Source organism: Lepidochelys kempii, chromosome 21, assembly GCF_965140265.1.
Source record: "Lepidochelys kempii isolate rLepKem1 chromosome 21, rLepKem1.hap2, whole genome shotgun sequence".
Classification (NCBI taxonomy): domain Eukaryota; kingdom Metazoa; phylum Chordata; order Testudines; family Cheloniidae; genus Lepidochelys; species Lepidochelys kempii.
This window is the reverse complement of record NC_133276.1, coordinates 15,791,069-15,811,128: the sequence shown is the minus strand read 5'-3', so window position 1 is coordinate 15,811,128 and position 20,060 is coordinate 15,791,069. Positions and strand designations below refer to the sequence as shown.

The 20,060-nt window shown below is 41.8% G+C and overlaps 1 protein-coding gene across 12 annotated transcripts in view; it reads left to right on the top strand.

The window, feature by feature from the left end:
* PPP1R12B (protein phosphatase 1 regulatory subunit 12B) overlaps positions 1 to 20,060 on the top strand; it is a 178,703-nt gene that overhangs the window by 108,799 nt on the left and 49,844 nt on the right. For 7 of the 12 annotated variants that reach the window (XR_012155807.1, XM_073319698.1, XM_073319696.1 and 4 more), the window contains 4 exons: positions 1,466 to 1,630; positions 3,064 to 3,247; positions 3,853 to 3,965; positions 4,448 to 4,489. Coding sequence is in view for 11 of the 12 variants with exons in the window: in XM_073319698.1 (XP_073175799.1) it covers positions 1,466 to 1,630; positions 3,064 to 3,247; positions 3,853 to 3,965; positions 4,448 to 4,489 (504 nt within the window). In the remaining variant the exon portion in view is untranslated. The other 5 variants (XM_073319699.1, XM_073319701.1, XM_073319702.1 and 2 more) reach the window with 5 other exon arrangements.

Below are 20,060 nucleotides of genomic sequence, written 5' to 3'. Positions count from 1 at the left end.
AGTCTCATTTTAAATTGTTAATATTTCTACTGATCAGTTTTCTAATGGAGAAAATAGAAATGATCACATTACTATGAATTTACACTGACATGAGGACCATCCAAAATTCGAGAAAAATATGGGTGGTCTGTTAGAGGCACAGGTGCCATCACTAATCCCATAAGAATCCCCCTGTCTGCGTGGTTACCAGCTTCAGTAAACATACCAGAAGAGTAGACTAAGTTGCAAAAATTGCAACATTATTGCAAAAATGTGTAATAAAGTGTTTGTGATATACCTGCCGATGTTTTTGTGGGCTGAAGTCAGAGACACAGCAGCATCAGAGGGAAATTCAGAGAGTAGGCTGAATCAAATTTCTTTGAATATAACTCTAGGCACCCATCCCATTAAATTAAACACCACAAAGTGAATTTAAACCAAGAACTGCCCATAAATATATCCAGCTCAGCCCATGTCATTCACAGCAGCCTTAGTGAAAAGAGAAGGAAGGCTAACCGATCTGGGTTCTGGTGGATCAAGGCTTGCATTCTGTCTTGCATTGCAGTCTCCACTCAGACAGCTGTGCCTCTTTCCACAACACCATGGGCTTCATATCTATCAGCCGCACAATTTAAAAATTCAAAAACAAATGTACTTAATCTATGTACAACAGTGGCCCACAGAACCCAGGAGGGGGTAAACTTTCCAGAAATCAATCTAGTGTTCAAGGTCTCTTTCCAAGGATCTGGCTCCTTAACACCCATCTCCAAGGAAGGTGGGGGGGGGGGTGTTATACATTCAGAATGGGAATTAATCTGTCTGGTAGTCATGTGAATTACGATGAGATTGTTGCCATATGGGGTTAGTCCTTTCTGTGTTTATAGGAATATTACTTCCCTGTCTGAATTTGGTAACTTTACACATTGAAGCCTGTAGTTGATGGTTACGATTTGTGGCTTAGTCTAGAGTACATCAGACTGAACCACCATCAGAAGTGTGTGTGTGTGTAATAGAATAAAAAGTAAAATCCTGTGATGAGAAAGTGGCTGGAGAAAATATATATTGGGGTGCTATAGTCCAGACACTCAGACAGGCACATCTGGTGAGCTCTAGGAAGTGTTCCTGGGAACAGTTAATTCAACATACCCCTTCCAGATGTATACAAGCTAAGGCTATAGTTCTGGTTGCTGGTGACATTGCAAGCTCCTTTGCTCTTCACTCTTACAGCTTGATGCTCTGCACTGAGTTTGCTTCTGAGGAGTCCAGTGATGATGCAAGTTAGCTGAGAAGTATTAAGTGCTGTCCCAATCTATTACTTTATATAAGGTAGGGGCAAGAGAGCTCCGTCAGGATCGAGACCCATTGTCCTAGGCAGGTACCTGTCTTGAAGAACTTGCTATCTAACTAAAGAGAAGGTTTTTGTCAGGTGCATGATGCATATAACAAATCCGCATGTGTAACTGATGCAGTCTTGCCCCTTTCCCAGGGTGTGACACTCACAGACCTTCAGGAGGCAGAACGAACTTTCAGCCGGTCTCGAGTGGAGCGGCAAGCTCAGGAACAACAAAGTGAGAAACCCGAGAGCACTGAGGACAGCAGTGAGAGACGGGAGGAGACTCGGCCCTGGTGGAATAGAAACCAGGATGAGGAGGTGATCTCTCTATCCGTACTAGCTGCTGCTTGAGAGTTCAGTGGTTTGGGACAACTGAGATAGAGTAAAATTCTTCTGTCTCCTTGTGGAATTGCTATTAGGAGGATTAGTTCAGTCAGAAATAACCCAGGCCTGATTGATCTAGACATGTGGGTACTTAAAAATTTAGCTGTGTGTAGTGTTGCCATATTATGGCTCATCTGTTCCTTTGTTCTCAACTTGACATAACACTTCTCTTGTCAGACAAAATAAATCATGAAAGTAACAATACCATGGAATGCAAAGGCTAATAAAAGGAGAATTGTGCCACAGTTCCTCTCTTCTGGCAATAAGGGTCAGGACTGAAGCCTAGCATCTGAAGAAGTGGGTTTTTTTACCTATGAAAGCTTATGCCCAAATAAATCTGTTAGTCTTTAAGGTGCCACCGGACTCCTCGTTGTTCTAGCCTTAATGTTCCTCTACAGATGTTTTGAATATAGTTGGTGGATTCAGGTGATTCTGGATGCGGGAGGGCAGGGATAGAGAAGTCTCATAGGAGGTCATCATCTCCCCAGGCATTACATTTATTTGGACTCTTGAACCCAAGGGGCTTTTCTTACATAGAGAATACTTATTGCAAAATGAACATCCAGCTGGAGTTAAGTCGATGAAACCTCGAGAAGTATTGTAAACAGATGAGTTATGGTCCATTGACTTGACTTCCTGTGGAAAGGATTGAGTTGAATTAACCAAGCCTGTTACACAACTGTTAATCTTATCACTGGCATGTACGCTTGTTTTACATGGAAGCTGATTAACAACCACATGACAGGAAAAGAAGCCTGAATCCAGAAACTCTTTAGTAGATATTACACACCTAGCAAGCACCCTGGAAGTCTCTGATATTTCTACTAATCATCTTCTATAGCCCAGACTGGCTTTTCCCATAAAATGTGCTCACGGCTTTTTGCAGCTCCCTATCTTATCCCACTGCGAACAAAGTCCTGTGGTGATGGTCTCCTATATCTCTGGAGGAGTGACATTGCAGTACTGACCAAACACTTTATTGGGGACAGATATATAATGGTCCTGTCTCTTTTGTCCCCTTTAGACTCTGGACAGTTTGTTTCTATAAAGGATACCTGCTAGTCTTGGCAGTATGGGTCAAGCAAGGCTGCTATTCTCTCTTCAAGCTGTGTTCAGATTGTGCCTGTGGAATCCAAAATTACTTTAAAAACAAACAAAAACCTGTTTTCTCTTCTTCCACTCACCCCAGCTCGATGGAATGCATTTTATGCTGTTTTCCTAATCTGTCCTCTGTGGCAAGGTGTGGTTTATCCAACGGCAGTGTGAAGGGCTGTAAATGTCAAGTGATTACGTCCGTTAGCTAAAGTCCAGCTCTCCTTGTCGTTAGCTGTCTGCTAACCTTTATTAATGGCTCTGTTTATTTACAGTCTGTCTATCGGCGATTAAGGTGTCCAGCACAGACAGACAAACTCACAACACCAGTATCTCCCTCTACGTCGGCCCCTTCTCTTTACACAAGTTCTCGCCTGGCCCGGACAAGCAGATCTCTGGGCCCTGATTCTTTGAACCCAGAAGACTTCCAAAGCACGGCCACTGAGATGGAGAAGAATGGTATGTACCTCCTAAAATGAGAAGACAACCCAAGCATTTCAGGTTAAGGTGTTTAATGAATAAGCAATATGCTCAGTGTACATAGCCTGAGATTCTAGGTTTATTTCCTGCTCTTCCAGCAGGGGACTGGTACAGGTGGGCTGCCAGCTTGTCAGATGTGTATGTGAACAGAATGACTGAAAGAAGGTATCCAAGTCCCTTATGAAATGGTCCATTTTTATTGCCTTTGCAGACATGAATAAGAGGTGGTGGCTTTTCTTTTGACCATCTACTGGGAGGGAACATCTAGATCCTCCAGGAAGCGGTGGTAGAGAACTTGACTAATGTAATTCCTCCCTGAGAATCCTGATAAGCTAATGCCCCTGCATGGTGTTGGGAGCTATGCAGATAAAGGGACAACCACTGTCTGGGCCAGTCTAGAAGAAAGGAGTGCAAAATATCAGGTGTAGTGGGGAATAAACATCTCTTATGTTTAATGACTGAGGTGTAGTACAACATGAGCCCTTTCTTGGTGATGGAAACCAGTTTGAAAATGTTACCAGGGCTTTGAGAAAAGCACACAGGTAAATCATTTAAACCAAAGCAGTCTGTCCTTGTTTGGCTAGAGTGTGAAGATCAGGATTTAGATGATAGATCTCCAAACAAGCAGTCAATCCGAGAGAGGCGGCGGCCAAAGGAGAGGCGAAGAGGCACTGGAATCTCTTTCTGGACAAAAGATGTGAGTGACCTTGTTGGGGTGGGAGAAAAGGGAATTTGGTCTACAGCGTTCCAAATGGATTTGCTTCTGGTTATGAATAGGACATCTATATCCTGTTAGCTTAGTGTATAGGCCTGAAAGGTGCCAGGAAGAAAAGCTCTGTGTAAGCTTGAAAGCTTCTCTCTTTCACCAACAGAAGCTGGTCCAGTAAAATATTACCTCACTCACCTTGTCCTTTAAAGTTTATCAAATGGGAGGTAATTGGAGAAGCTCTGAGATAAGCGCCATCCCCTGCCTTTGAGAATCTGCCTTTGATTACTGAGACTTAAAGTTCCTTTTTACACTCCCTTTCTCAAAATCTTTCCACCGTTACCTAGATATCAGGAATCCGCACCTCTCTGTCTTGAAAAGCCTAGTCACCTAAATATCAGGAAGTCCAAACCTTGCTGCTATGGAAGTTATTACCCCTATATGGCTACATTCATTTTCTTCTTCCTCTCTAGGATGATGAGGTTGATGGGAGTGAGGAAGTGAAGGAGTCTCGGGTAAGTGAGGATCCAACGATGTAGACTGCCTTAATATCTACCTTACTGTTATCTACATTTTGATGGCAGCAGGACTGCTGTGAATTCACTTGTATTTGTTAGGAAAAGTGTGTCTGTCTGAACAGCACATTGCCTCCAAGCCTGGTATTCGCTCCAGTTCTGTGAAGCAGATTGCTTGCTGATCTTTCCTTGGGAAGATATGGCGCACATACACATTGAATCTGCTGTTCTATGAGGTCTGTGTAGTCTGATTGTCAAGGAAACCTGAAGGGTTGTGACAGAGGCTGTGGGATAAAGGCTGTGCTAGGGGTCTAATATACTGTATCAAAAGGCTGACTGCAGAATTTAGGAAGTGTGGCTGTCAGAGGTTGCAAGGGAAGCAGAGATCTCTCAACTCAGAATGTGGCTCAATAGAGTAAGAGGGATTCATTCTAACTTAGAAAACAAGTATATTTGTACTTGCCATGCCTGCACCCTTGTCTTGTTCTGGGTTTCAGGCTTTCTATTCTTCTATCCCCTACAACTGGAACAATCTCTCTATTCTCCAAATTTCTTCAAATCCCTCTTCCTTTCTTTCATCAATAATTGCCAAACCTTCCATTGCCTGAACAGTCTAGTATCTTGCCTTGTTTTTGGTCTTATCTGTCCTGGGCTGAGAGATGCTTGGGGCCAGGAACATGTCTTAGTCAGTTGAACAATGTTTGTTCCGAAACCATCAGTGCATCATTTGTTAGACCGTGAGAAAAATAACAGCTGTTCAAGGCTCCAGAAGTACTTCACTGGTGGTTGACATCAGGTGCCAGCATGGGCATATGATTTTATTGTTTAAAAAGAACCCAATTTCATTCAATGCAAATGGCTTTTTTCACATATTTTGCTATCCAGATCATTTTGCGGCATGGCGGTTGGTGGCACTACATTTTAATCAATTGTTGAGGGATCCATATTCAATTCTGTGGTGTTACAAATGAAGTTTTCTTTGTCATAGATTTTGACTCGGTCATAAGACTTTGACTTTGTCATAGACTTTGACGTTTTCTTTGACTCGGCCTGATACAAGTGAATCTGATCGGGATGATTGCTTATCTTACAACTGCATAAAGTTGCTTGTGCGAGCCTTCCCTTGTAGAGCACTAAAAACATGGAACTCAAGATGTTCTTCCCAGACTCTCTGTATTGTAGACAGAGCAGTAGCGCCATAATTCCCATTGTTAGAACCTGCTTTCAGTTGCCTAAAGATTGCCAGACTTTAATCGTCTGAGCTGAAATGTTCCATGCCAGGGGTCTGCCTGAAGCTGAAACTTTCTGGGCAGTTTCAGCCAAACCTGTTCAGCAATTTCAGAGAATGACATAAGGGGGAAAATACATTGGGGAGTGTGTACATGTGTGCCACACAGAGTCCACCTTTTTTCTGGGAAGTTCTCTGGAAACAGGAACTTGAAATTTGGCAGGCTGGTGGCCTTTGAGCTAAATGTTCCTGTGAAAAGCTGGCCAAGTTATAAGCCTTTGAAAAACCTCAGTTATTACATGCTCACTAGAGACTTTAAGCTTAGAGTGTAGCTGCTAAAATCTCACCAAAATCTGCCCACAATGAGCATGCTCCAACCCCTCACAGCTCCTGCATGTGACCAGGCTGCTCATGACTGTCCCCACAAAGCAACAGAGTATGGACCAGCTCAAAGTTGTGGGAACTAAATTCGTCTTTCTATGTAATTGCTGCTCTGGGCTGGGTTGTGACCGGGCACCAGAACTGAGAGCAGGCAGCTGGACCAGGGGGAGGAGAAGGAGTAGATTGAGACGAGGAGGAGGAGGAAGAAGCTTGGACAGGGAGGAGCCAGTTGGTGGGGGGTGAATGGGAAACTGATATAATAAGGTGCTGGTGTACCGAGGGGATGACTGGAAGCCTGGGTGGAATGGAGCAGCAGATCAGATTAGAACTGGGATGGGAAGCCTGAGGAGTGGAGACTTGGATGGGTAGGCAAGGGGAATGGGACTGGAATGAGGAGCCGGGGTGGGAAAGATTCAGGACCTTGACAGGTTGGAGTGGACAAGGCTGAAGGTGTCAAGTTTGGGGAAGGCAGGCAGAAGTCTGGTTCCATTAAATGACACACCCTTCAGAGCCTGGAATGGACTCCAGTATTCCTGAGTCCCACCCATTCCTCGGTTAGTAAATATCTGTGAAACCCATGGGTAAAGTGTCCCATCCCCCTCTAGCGCTGATCCATAGATGGGATGACAACCTATGACTGCTAGCAGTCACTTGCTTAGCTCAAGTGGCAGAGGTCTGTGCAGTGTATCTAAAGGTTTTCAGTGGAATTTCTATATTAGTTTGCTTTTTAAAAAAACACATTAAATTATATAAACTATGTTTAAAAACCAAGCATTCTCCTGCTGAAAATCGATCACTCAAAAACTGGGAAATTCCAGAGTTAAGGTTGTTTTACCGTAACCCCCTTGTGCATATGCATCATGATACAGTTGTTAGTTACGTTATCATCATTTTTTTCCACAGGATCCCTGCCTCTTCATCCCAGTCTCGTTTTCTTTCACTACCTTGTCCAACTGTCTTCACTTCTCAGGTGTCTCATCCCAGTCTCCTTGTCCAGCCGGTCCCCGTTCAGTTTCTGCACAATGCTGCATTGAGTGACAGGTTTTTATAGGCATGTTGCTGTATTGAGAGAAATACTTGGTATAGTGATAAAGAATGTAGAGGGCGGTTCTGCACTGCTGTTGGGAGAGAGAAGCCCTTACTACTGGGTGTGTGTCAGAAAACCTGGAAGATCAACAAATATTTGGACTTGGATAATCTGGATGCAAAATTTAGATGACCATTTTGTTTGGGCAAAAAAGATGGAAGAAAAATATAACTTAAAATAGCAAATTTTATATAATGTAAGTAGAATAAAAGGTGGTGATTAATAGAGAAATTATTTTCCTGCAGTTCTTTTCAGTGGAATTCTGTCTGGCTCAAAAATGTCCCTTGCTCAGAAGTTCCAAAGCTGGCCCAATGGGCTTTTAAGCTTTTTGTAACTCAGCTCTGTGCCAAGTATTTCTCTCAGTACAGGAACATGCCAATAAACTTGTCTGACAGTGCAGCATCTTAAAGAAATACTGCCTGTAAACCTGGCCTGTGTACAAATACAGTGAAGCACCTTTGTGAATGCTTACTTGGTAAAGTTATAAACTTCCGGGACAATGAGAGGTGAAGAAGAAAAGGCCTGTTTACATGAACTTCTGGTATCAGCCCAGAGAATGCTTCACAACAGCAATGTTAATGGATTTGACCCTTTACACAGAAGTGAGTCAAATAGCTGTGGGTTTAGCACACTTCTGTTTGTATTGAATGTTATCCTATTACTATTTTCTAAAAGTTTCCTGACTATTTGAAATTGCTGCTACAACCATCCAGCCAAACTCTGTTCCACATTATTTACCTTTTTGAGTGTCTTGTGTCTTTAACACAGTGTCATTGGACGAGGCTGTAGGAGTTTGTGCTCCAACTCATTTTTATTAAAAAGAGTTAAAGAAATTCAGCCCTTCTACAGGATAAGCTAGAAATTCAAAGTGAAACCTGATGCATCTGAGAATCCTTTCATTGAACTGCAGCTGCCGTGTGACAATGTGACAGCTGCTGCAGAACCATAGCTTTATTATAATGGGGGGGGGGAGGGGTAATCAAACTCATTGCTTTAAAAAATACACATACATCTTTAAATCCAACTAGTTGGAAGCTTGTATTTCGGAGCACGTGACCCTGGCCCCATTACAAAGGTGCTATCTTTAATAGCATGATTGCACATTTGAATAGCCCTGCAAGGCCATCACTTAGAACCATGATGGAGTCTGTCCTTCTGTCCTCTTCCCTTTCCACGCTTCCAAAAAGGGAACTGGTCTGCTGCTGCACAGGAAGTTCCTAGCCTGCCCTCTTAGGTGAAGGGAGGGTCCGCCTACATCTTGAGCTCTCCCCTTCCTAGGATCTCATTGCCTAATATGGTAAGGTATGTCCAAAGCACAGGCTGCTCTTTGCCCAGATACAAGGGAAGTTGATTAGCAAGAGATTGCCATAGGTGAACCCTTTAGTGACTGATACAGAAGGAAAGCCTGCTTGTCTAGATTAGTGCAAAATGTTATGTACCATAACTTCCTGTAAGGGACCAGTTTGTTGCACGGTTCCTCTTGGGGTAATTGTAATGCAAAGAGAGGGGGAAATATTTACCACGTTGTATTCACTTCTAGCACAGATAAAGTATGACATGGGTGGGAAGCCATCTTGGCCCCTGTCCAAGGCAGCGTGGGAGGAACTGTGTGTCACTTCAGATGAGTACAGTGAAGTAAGGCACTTAATCTTGCACAGAATAGGGATAGGTCTCAGAAACTTTGGCTCTGTGCAGCCCTGTTAACAAACAAAAATGCTACAGTTGATTGTACATGGTTCAGGGAAAGTGGTTCTGCCATCTAAATGCCTGCAGTTAGCAACATGTATCTGAATAAAAGTCGAGGCTAAAAATGGCAGTAACCCAGTCTGCAACAGCATTTAACCTTGGAGCCCTTAATATGTTTAGGAATGGCTGAATTATGTTGGTAGTACCCTGAGTATCTTGGTGGGGCACTATAGAAATAAATATGTATTGTAAAGATTTAAAAATATTTGTACTCACCATCTCCACAGATTCTCTATCATATGTTTTGTCCAGCCTTGTGGCCGTCTGTTGCTTTTTCTTAAAACATCATAGAGTTGTCAAGTCTCCAGGATTGTCCTGTTTATGGGTCACCATGATGCAGCATTTAAATCATTGGCCTGTATGCTACAGTAAAGTGAAGTGGCAACTGGCTAATTCCTATTTAAGGCACCAGGCATTTGGGGACAAAATGTTTCGTGAAAAGCTGAGTAATCCACACCCACAAATCTGCTCCATGTAAAATAAATGTGATGATCTCTTCAGACTGCTCCCTATAATCACCCAGGTCCTGACTATGGAAGGGACAGGATGAAACATGCTTGGTGAAGGCAAGCAAGCCAGAGCCATCTTAAACCTGGCTCTGTGTCCAAAGAGAGGCCAAACCAACGAATAATTCCAGTAATACTTTCTGGACTTCACACTTACAAGATTGTGGCTATAGATTTCTGTGTCTGGGTGGCTTTAAAGGCTAGCCTTGTGTTTCAGCTTCTTGGTTTAATGCTGTACCTTCAGGCTCTTGGTCTAGTGTAAACCTACTAGTCTGTGGAGGTTGCTTATAAGTTGTTTCTAGGATGGTCTTTGATGGATTTCATGGCCCCTAAGTCATGACCTGGACATTCCCTGCATTGCTTGTATTATCACTGGTTTATAGGCATATGATTTAACAATGACTTCATCATAGATAATTGAAATAAATTCCTGTTACTTTAAGGATTAGCAGAGCGCTTACGAGTGTAAACCTTCCAAACAAAAATTAACGGGATGTTCATTTATAGTGTCCAACTATCTCTTCATAGTATGTTAACAACTTTTTCCTTTTCATCTTTATCTGGTTGACTGTTTTGTGGGTTCCCTACCCCTGTTCATAACTTAACAATGTAGCATTTTAGTGCTTGCAGTAGCCTGGAGCTGGGCCCATTTGCTCCAATGGGAGGTACGTACTTGACCTATCAAAATATCTGATTTTGCTTTGTAGTAACTCAGGAAGGGACTAGTAAATATCTGGATGTTAACATGAGTGTCCTGATGAGATTTGTATAGCTATAAGGTTGTATTTCTTGAAGACTACATGGATTTTGTCCAAACAGTGGAAGGAAATGGTTTCAGAAGACACTAGCTCATATTTTTTTCCTTACTAAAAGCTCCCTCCATTTCCTTTATTCGTGCCCCAAGAAGCATACAAAATACTTCGAACAGTGTGGCAAAGCTCCTCTGTAGCTCTCACTCCGAGCTGCCTACAGGTGCCTTTGGAAATGATGCATGCTCATGTCTGGGTGGTATGCAACTTGTGTATACAGAGAGCATAAGAAAATGGAGAGGCTGCATTGGTTTGTGGCTTACAAGGGGAACAAAAAAGGTACCTAAAATTCATTTGGAAAAAATAAGTCAGTCTGACCAAAAAGCATCCTACGTGTAAAGGAAGAATTGTGTGTTCTAAATGATTTATATGTGTAGATGCCGCTTGTCACTTTGGTCCTTAGAAGGTCATTCCCCTTGTTCTGAGATGCTGGCTATATTTTCCCTTGATGGCTAACTTCTGCAAGAAGCCTCGTAATTGAAATGTCATTATTGGTTATACTCTGATACTTAGATTTCTCATTCTGGAGGTTAGCATTGCTTTGCGCTGGGTATTCTGTCCTTCCATATTAAAAGTAAATTCCTTCTTATGTGAGGCTCTTTACTGGCAGAAATTGTCTTCCATCCTGGTCTCACCGGGCATTGGTATGGGGGAGTTCATTTCTTAGTGCATTTTATGTGCCCATACTGTTCGTGCTAGTACAGTGACACGTTGGTGCCCTTTGCACAAAATCTTGCCTCACCGCTCCTAATTTCAGCTATTTATTTACTAGGAGAACCTAAAATATCTATGAAAAATTGCACCAGCTGTTGAAGAGAAGGTTTTCCCACTAAAAATTGGCCATCCTGATCTTCTTGATAGAATTCAGGAAATGTGATCATTTAAAGATCAAAATAGTAGCATTTGTAGAAAATCATATATTTTAAAGTATTTTTAAGGAAAAGAGGACAGAAAAAATATCCATTACATAACTTCATTTATGGCATTAGGCCAAGATTTTCAAGAGCAACTAGTGACTTTGGGTGTCCAACTTGAGATGCCTTAAAGGGGCCCAAATTTCATAAGTCTTAAGAACCAATCCTTTGAAAATCGGGTCACTTTGAGGGATCTCAAGATGGGCATCCAAAAGCAATAGTCACTTTTGAAAATCTTGGACCTAGGTTTTGCCATGGTCTTGGAAACGTAAAACTTCCAGGGAAGTGAGAGTTTATGGCAATAACTTATATTGCAAAACTCTGAATTATTTTGAAAAAGGAATCGAAGCTACAATTTTAGTAACCCCTCATTAAGAATATGGCTCCATCAGGAGCTCTTTAATGACCTGAAAATCAAAAAGGAATTCTACAAAAAGTGGAAACATGGACAGATTGCTACAGATGAGTAGAAAAGAATAGTACAAGCATGTAGGGACAAAATCAGGCTAAGGCACAAAATGAGTTATCTAGCAAGGGACATGAAAGACAATAAGAGATTCATAGAATCATAGAATATCAGGGCTGGAAGGGACCTCAGGAGGTCATCTAGTCCAACCCCCTGCTCAAAGCAGGACCGATCCCCAATTAAATCATCCCAGCCAGGGCTTTGTCAAGCCAGACCTTAAAAACTTCTAAGGAAGGAGATTCCACCACCTCCCTAGGTAATGCATTCCAGTGTTTCACCACCCTCCTAGCGAAAAAGTTTTTCCTAATATCCAACCTAAATCTCCCCCACTGCAACTTGAGACCATTACTCCTTGTTCTGTCATCGGCTACCACTGAGAACAGTCTAGAGCCATCCTCTTTGGAACCCCCTTTCAAGTAGTTGAAAGCAGCTATCAAATCCCCCCTCATTCTTCTCTTCCGTAGACTAAACATCCCCAGTTCCCTCAGCCTCTCCTCATAAGTCATGTGTTCCAGACCCCTAATCATTTTTGTTGCCCTCTGCTGGACTCTTTCCAGTTTATCCACATCCTTCTTGTAGTGTGGGGCCCAAAACTGGACACAGTACTCTAGATTCTATAAATATATCAAGACAAGAAATAATCAGCTTAATCTTCAACAAGACTGAATAGGTTGGATATTAGGAAAAACTTTAAGGATAGATAAGCTCTGGAACAGGCTTCCAAGGGAGGTTGTGAAATCCCCATCACTGTCGATTTTTAAAAGCAGGTTAGACAAATATCTGTCAGGGATGGTCTACGTTTACTTGGTCCTGCCTCAGCACAGGGAGCTGGACTAGATGACCTCTCGAGTTCCCTTATAGCCCTGTGTTTCTATGGTTCGATGATTAAACTAGTATACAGTGTAAAGGGTTTATCTTCCTAGACAAAAATTGTTAGGAACTGTTACTGGTTTTATGATTTTAATACCTCAGAGCTGGTTATGAATTAGTATAATTATGAAACTCCCATTAATATACTATGGGGGGAGGAAACCAATATCTAGGTCTCCCTCAGCAATTCTCCTAAAGCTTTTTTAAAAGTGAAGGTTATAACCTATTGGTCTCCCTCAACATATTCCTCAAAAGTGGCAAAATGTGGAAGGATGGGTATAGGGAGGGATTGTCTTCATAAAGAGAAGTAAATGGTAATTTACTTCTAGCACTGTTTCCCAAAAGGTAATGTGCAGGAGGAAGTGAAGTCAGCGTAGGCCCCGATCCTGTTGTCTGCCCTGAGTGGCAGCCCTGTCCCATACAGTGTTCCTTTGAAATTTGTGGACCTCTGCCCTCATGCAGGAGTCCACTCAGGCAGAGTAGCTTTGCCTAGTGTGTACTGCTCTTCTGGTGAGCCGGAGAACCCTTCTTTCTGGCACAGGCTCTGAATTGTCACGTTTCCTAAAGGAGGTGACAACCTAGCTTGGGTTCATTTCAGTGTGCCAGTTTATATACTTGCAGTGCACTCAGAAATAGGTTAGAAATCATAATGAAGTGGAATTTTGTTGACTTAGTTAAAAATGTTTCCAGTCTCTGTAATATCCTGGGATCGACACAGCTACAACTACACTACATACTAAAAAGGCAGGCATATTTAAAGTATTTCAGATTGGTTCAATCCTCTGTATCTCCCTGGTTATTTCCATACACAAATGGACAGGAAAGATCATGGATGGCTGGATTGGGCAGGAGGCGCATGGAATCTGATGCATCAGAGATGAATAGAATAAAACTTGTTTTAGGCATGTTAATAGCTGCCTGAGGCTTTCATATATCTTTTTACATACTAAGCTCTCATGTTCTGGAAAGTCCCCTTTGGTTTAAAAGTGCTACATTTGCATCTGGTTATTATGTTGCTTTGGCCTTGGGTACACTTTCCCTGTGTGGCCCTTCAGCAATGTTCCGTAAACTTATGTTCCTCTTTCATTTATTTGACCTTTTACTACTTCATGCATCCTTGGTATGAGAGCTATACTGAGGACGAGGGAAACTAGACTAATGTTTCCTATAATGTAATCATTGCTGAATAGCTCTTAGTGGAAAATATTATACGCTGAAAAAATTCTATATCCAGTGGCAGACATGGCTTGGAATTTTAAGTCACTTGCATGAGCACTGTCCTGAATGGGAATTGTATACGGACCGTGTAAAGCAGCAGTGCTGGTTTTGTCAGGCCATGTTCAAATTTTAAAATTGCTGCTTCGGTTTTCTGAGTAAAATGCAGAACTGACTCTGTGGCGTGAACCTGGATGTGGAAAGACAGGTTAAAAGGGTTTTTGTACTGTATTTTTGCTGCCTGTGTGAAATCAGCATTTGATCTCAGTCTAATTCCTCATGGGTCAGTAGTCACACATCATAGAATCATAGAATATCAGGGTTGGAAGGGACCTCAGGAGGTCATCTAGTCCAACCCCCTGCTCAAAGCAGGACCAATCCCCAATTAAATCATCCCAGCCAGAGCTTTGTCAAGCCTGACCTTAAAAATTTCTAAGGAAGGAGATTCTACCACCTCCCTAGGTAACGCATTCCAGTGTTTCACCACCCTCCTAGTGAAAAAGTTTTTCCTAATATCCAATCTAAACCTCCCCCACTGCAACTTGAGACCATTACTCCTTGTCCTGTCATCAGCTACCACTGAGAATAGTCTAGAACCATCCTCTTTGGAACCACCTCTCAGGTAGTTGAAAGCAGCTATCAAATCCCCCCTCATTCTTCTCTTCTGCAGACTAAACAATCCCAGTTCCCTCAGCCTCTCCTCATAAGTCATGTCTTCCAGACCCCTAATCATTTTTGTTGCCCTTTGCTGGACTCTTTCCAGTTTATCCACATCCTTCTTGTAGTGTGGGGCCCAAAACTGGACACAGTACTCCAGATGAGGCCTCACCAATGTCGAATAGAGGGGGACGATCACGTCCCTCGATCTGCTGGCTATGCCCCTATTTATACATCCCAAAATGCCATTGGCCTTCTTGGCAACAAGGGCACACTGTTGGCTCATATCCAGCTTCTCGTCCACTGTCACCCCAAGGTCCTTTTCCGCAGAACTGCTGCCTAGCCATTCGGTCCCTAGTCTGTAGTGGTGCATTGGATTCTTCCATCCTAAGTGCAGGACCCTGCACTTATCCTTGTTGAACCTCATCAGATTTCTTTTGGCCCAATCCTCCAATTTGTCTAGGTCCCTCTGTATCCTATCCCTACCTGCCACCATATCTACCACTCCTCCTAGTTTAGTATCATCCGCAAATTTGCTGAGAGTGCAATCCACACCATCCTCCAGATCATTTATGAAGATATTGAATAAAACCGGCCCCAGGACCGAGCCTTGGGGCACTCCACTTGATACCGGCTGCCAACTAGACATGGAGCCGTTGAGCCCGACAATCTAGCCAACTTTCTACCCACCTTATAGTGCATTCATCCAGCCCATACTTCTTTAACTTGCTGACAAGAATACTGTGGGAGACCGTGTCGAAAGCTTTGCTAAAGTCAAGAAACAATACATCCACTGCTTTCCCTTCATCCACAGAACCAGTAATCTCATCATAGAAGGCGATTAGATTAGTCAGGCATGACCTTCCCTTGGTGAATCCATGCTGACTGTTCCTGATCACTTTCTTATCGTCTAAGTGCTTCAGGATAGATTCCTTGAGGACCTGCTCCATGATTTTTCTGGGGACTGAGGTGAGGCTGACTGGCCTGTATCCAGGATCCTCCTCCTTCCCTTTTTTAAAGATTGGCACTACATTAGCCTTTTTCCAGTCATCCGGGACTTCCCCCATTCGCCACGAGTTTTCAAAGATAATGGCCAATGGCTCTGCAATCACAGCCGCCAATTCCTTCAGCACTCTCGGATGCAACTCGTCCGGCCCCATGGACTTGTGCACGTCCAGCTTTTCTAAATAGTCCCTAACCACCTCTTTCTCCACAGAGGGCTGGCCACTTACTCCCCATGCTGTGTTGCCCAGCGCAGCAGTCTGGGAGCTGACCTTGTTCGTGAAGACAGAGGCAAAGAAAGCATTGAGTACATTAGCTTTTTCCACATCCTCTGTCACTAGGTTGCCTCCCTCCTTCAGTAAGGGGCCCACACTTTCCTTGACTTTCCTCTTGTTGCCAGCATACCTGAAGAAACCCTTCTTGTTACTCTGAACATCTCTTGCTAGCTGCAACTCCAGATGTGATTTGGCCCTCCTGATTTCATTCTTACATGCCCGAGCAATATTTTTATACTCTTCCCTGGTCATCTGTCCAACCTTCCACTTCTTGTAAGCTTCTTTTTTATGTTTAAGATCCGCAAGGATTTCACCGTTAAGCCAAGCTGGTCTCCTGCCATATTTACTATTCTTTCGAACATCGGGATGGTTTGTCCCTGTAACCTCAATAGGGATTCCTTGAAATACAGCTTGAAATACATGGCTAGGTTCAGCCGAAACCCAGGATTCTAACTGGCATGGAAATCAAACTAATGCTAGAAGTGAACCCTCCTCTTGAGCCTGAAGCACAGTGGGGATGATGGTATGAGGGAGTTCAGCACTGTCACTGCTTCCGCGCTTTATATCCAGAATTTAGAATGAAATTAGAACTGCAGTCTTTAGTAACATCTAATTTGGGCAGCATAGGCATTGCCATTCCAATCTTCCTATAACAAGAGGAGTCTATTTCCCACCATGAATGCAGTTGTTTCTTTTGATTGCAGGCACCCAGGAGGTTATGTTTTGCTGTAACTTCCTTTTGCTGTCTTTTCAGATGTTTGTGAATCTGACACTGGAATTCTCCCTCCAACTCTCTTCTAGTTCATTACACTGGGGAAATTCCTAGAATGGGGGAACAAATGTCCACTCTTCTAGTTGCTCTGTTCTAACATATTTTATGCTTGAATAATGAATAGTTTGTGCACCTCATATTTTCTTTCAGGAGTAATCAAAGTCGTTTGGTTATCTTTGGAAGAGAAATGTATTTAAACTTTTACAGGTGCTCAGGACCAGTCACTTTCTTGCCGGTCATGTGGCTTTTTTATTGTTCTTTGCTGTGGCCTTTTTTCTGTATTTCTTAAAAACAAAAAACACAGGCACAGAGACGCATACACCGCTTTGTCCAGAAATCTTGAACTTCATATGTGAAACAAGGGGCTAAGATGATGAGTTAGTTTTAGTGCTGATTGGTTTATGGTTCTCAGCCTTTGTATGAGCAGAAAACAAGCTATTGCGTTTCATCTACATTGAACGATGGGAGTATGTAGCATGGGGAAAAGTATGACTCCAGACGTGTGTTAGAGTGAGTGCGAGAAATTGCTGTGACTTTAGGAGAGTAGGGAAAAATGGATCCTTTTCTTCCTAGACTGCAAATCTGCAAGACATACGATCAAGTCAGCTCATGGGAACACCGGACGAAAGACTATTCACTTGTACAGTTTGTATTCCATTTATGGGAAACTACTGCAGTGCCTTCACATGTTTACAACAGAGCCTAGCGCCAGCCCAAGAATTTTTTTGTTACAGTCCGTTCAACCCTGTATTGCTACACATAACCTTGTTTGGTTTTAAATAAACTTTGTAAGACAGTATTTGTATTAATTTTCCCTGTTGGAGTGCTACATCACCTTTTTCATTCCCTGTACGGTTACTTCTCTGGAACACATTTTAAATGTACATTGTTCACATATAGTAGAAACAAAAGTAAGTTATTGTTACTACTCTTAAAGGAGACTTTCCTGTATATCTTTTTAGAATAGAAGGGTAATGGTAATACAAGAAACATACATCATCCCAAGAGATTGAGTAAGTCATAAAGCTACCAATCTCAAAACAAGAGATCAGCCACTGAAACAGAGGATTATAATGCACTTCAGGCAGCATTTCTTTACGGAAGATGGGAATATGGGATAAACAATAGCATGTACAAGATTCAAACTTTTATTTGTATACAAGTCCACCTAAAGAATCTGAGAATGCTTTTGTGGCTGTTTACCAGAGCCCCTGTAAGGTATTAGAAACCTGTATTCCAGTTACCTGTGTTCCATACGATCTGGGATTTAGTGTCACTGTAGCCATCCGTGTGTCTGCTTGTAGGGCAACAGATATTAATTTCAGAAGAGCTACGTCTCAGCTAACACTAGTCAGGCTTATTAACCACCAATTATTTGCAGCCCTCATCCTCTACCAATGTCAGTGCCTCTCTTTCTGCATTGGAAAAAAGGCACGACCTTTTCTCAGTGGAAGTCACTGGTGGGGTTTATTCAAAATATGCAAGGAATTATATACGCTGAATTTTTTTATGCAATTGTGATATTGAGGCAGTCATGCAAACCGCATTACAAACCACACTTCTGACCACATTACAAACCTACACACCACCAAATTACCACCAGGTGCTCAATACAAACAACTTAGTATACTGTCAAATTCAATGTTGATCTCAATTCTCTGGATCTAGTTTTGTGTACCAAACCAGTAACACAAGAATCCAATTTAGGCAAATTTATATGTTAGATCTGTCTCATGACAGGTAGTTCAATTTTTAAATTAAATTTCCATGTATTTTCTATAAACGTCTTTGATCCCAACATAATTACTTTTAATTTTATTTTATAGCTGAGAGTAATGGCTTTGTAGCTTGGCCTATAGAAAGACAACTCCCAGGGCAGTTTAATTTCAATAGCTTTGGAATTTCCCCTTGAAAGAGTGTCTCAGGAATAAATGTGGCTTTAGAATATTCTTGTGAACCCTGATTTTAATGTTGTGTAAAACTAACTTTGAATACAGATTTAAAAAACTTTCCATGAGTCAGAGCAAGACTAACTGGATAATGTGCATAAGTCAGAGCATCAGGCATTTAGCCCGCACTACTGAGTTCCAAAAATGATAGAGGTGAAATAACATTTTAATAGGGTTGTCGATTAATCGCAGTTAACTCATGCAATTAACTCAAAAATTAATTGTGATTAAAAAAATTAATTGCGATTAAGTACACTGTTAAACAATACAATACCAACTGAAATGTTTTGGATGTTTTTCTACATTTTCAAATATGTCTATTTCAATTACAACAGAGAATACAAAATGTACAGTGCTCACTTTATTTTATTTTTTATTATAAATATTTGCACTGTAAAAATGATAAAAGAAATAGTATTTTTCAATTAATCTCATACAAGTACTGTAGTGCAATCTCTTTATCATGAAAATGCAGCTTACAATTTAGTTTTGTTTTTGAATGCAGTTATGTTTATGTAACAAAAAATGTAAAACTTTAGAGCCTACAAGTCCACTCAGTCCTACTTCTTGTTCAGCCAATTGCTAAGACAAACAAGTTTGTTTACATTTATGGGAGATGCTGCTGCCCGCTTCTTAATTACAATGTCACCTGAAAGTGAGAACAGGTGTTTGCACGGCATGGTTGTAGCTGACGTCGCAAGATATTTATGGTCCGGATGCGCTAAAGATTCATATGCCTCTTCTTGCTTTGGCCATCGTTCCAGAGGATATGTTTCCATGCTTATGACGTTCGTTTAAAAAAAAAGTGTTAATTAAATTTGTGACTGAACTGCTTGGGGGAGAATTGTACATCCCCTGCTCTGTTTTACCTGCATTCTGCCAGATAGTTCATGTTATAACAGTCCCAGATGATGACCCAGCACATGTTTGTTTTACGAACACTTTCCCTGCAAATTTGACAAACTGCAAAGAAGGTACCAATGTGAAATTTCTAAAGATAGCTACTGCACTTGACCCAAGGTTTAAGAATCTGAAGTGCCTTCCAAAATCTGAGGGATGAGGTGTGGCGCATGCTTTCAGAAGTCTTAAAAGAGCAATTAAGTAAATGGTATTGTTTAAAAGAGCAAGAACCGATGCAGAAACTACAGAACCCAAACCACCAAAAAAGAAAATCAGCCTTCTGCTGATGGCAGCTGACGCAGATGATGAAAATGAAAATGCATTGGTCCGCACTGCTTTGGATCATTATCGAGCAGAACCTGTCATCAGCTGGAAGCATGTCCTCTGGAACGGTGGTCGAAGCATCAATAGACATGTGACTCTTTAGCATATCTGGCATGTAAATATCTTACGATGCTGGCTACAACAGTGTCATACAAATGCCTGTCCTCACTTTCAGGTGACGTTGTAATTAAGAAATGGGTTGCATTATCTCCTATAAATGTAAACAAACTTTTTCGTCTGAGCAACTGGCAGAACAAGAAGTAGGACTGATTGGACTTGTAGGCTCTAAAGTTTTACATTGTTTTATTTTTTTGTACGTAATTCTGCATTTGTAAGTTCAACTTTCATTATAAAGAGAACACTACTACAGTACTTGTATTTTGTTTTTTACAGTGCAAATATTTGTAATAAAAATAAATATAAAGTGAGCACTGTACACTTTGCATTCTGTGTTGTAATTGAAATAAATA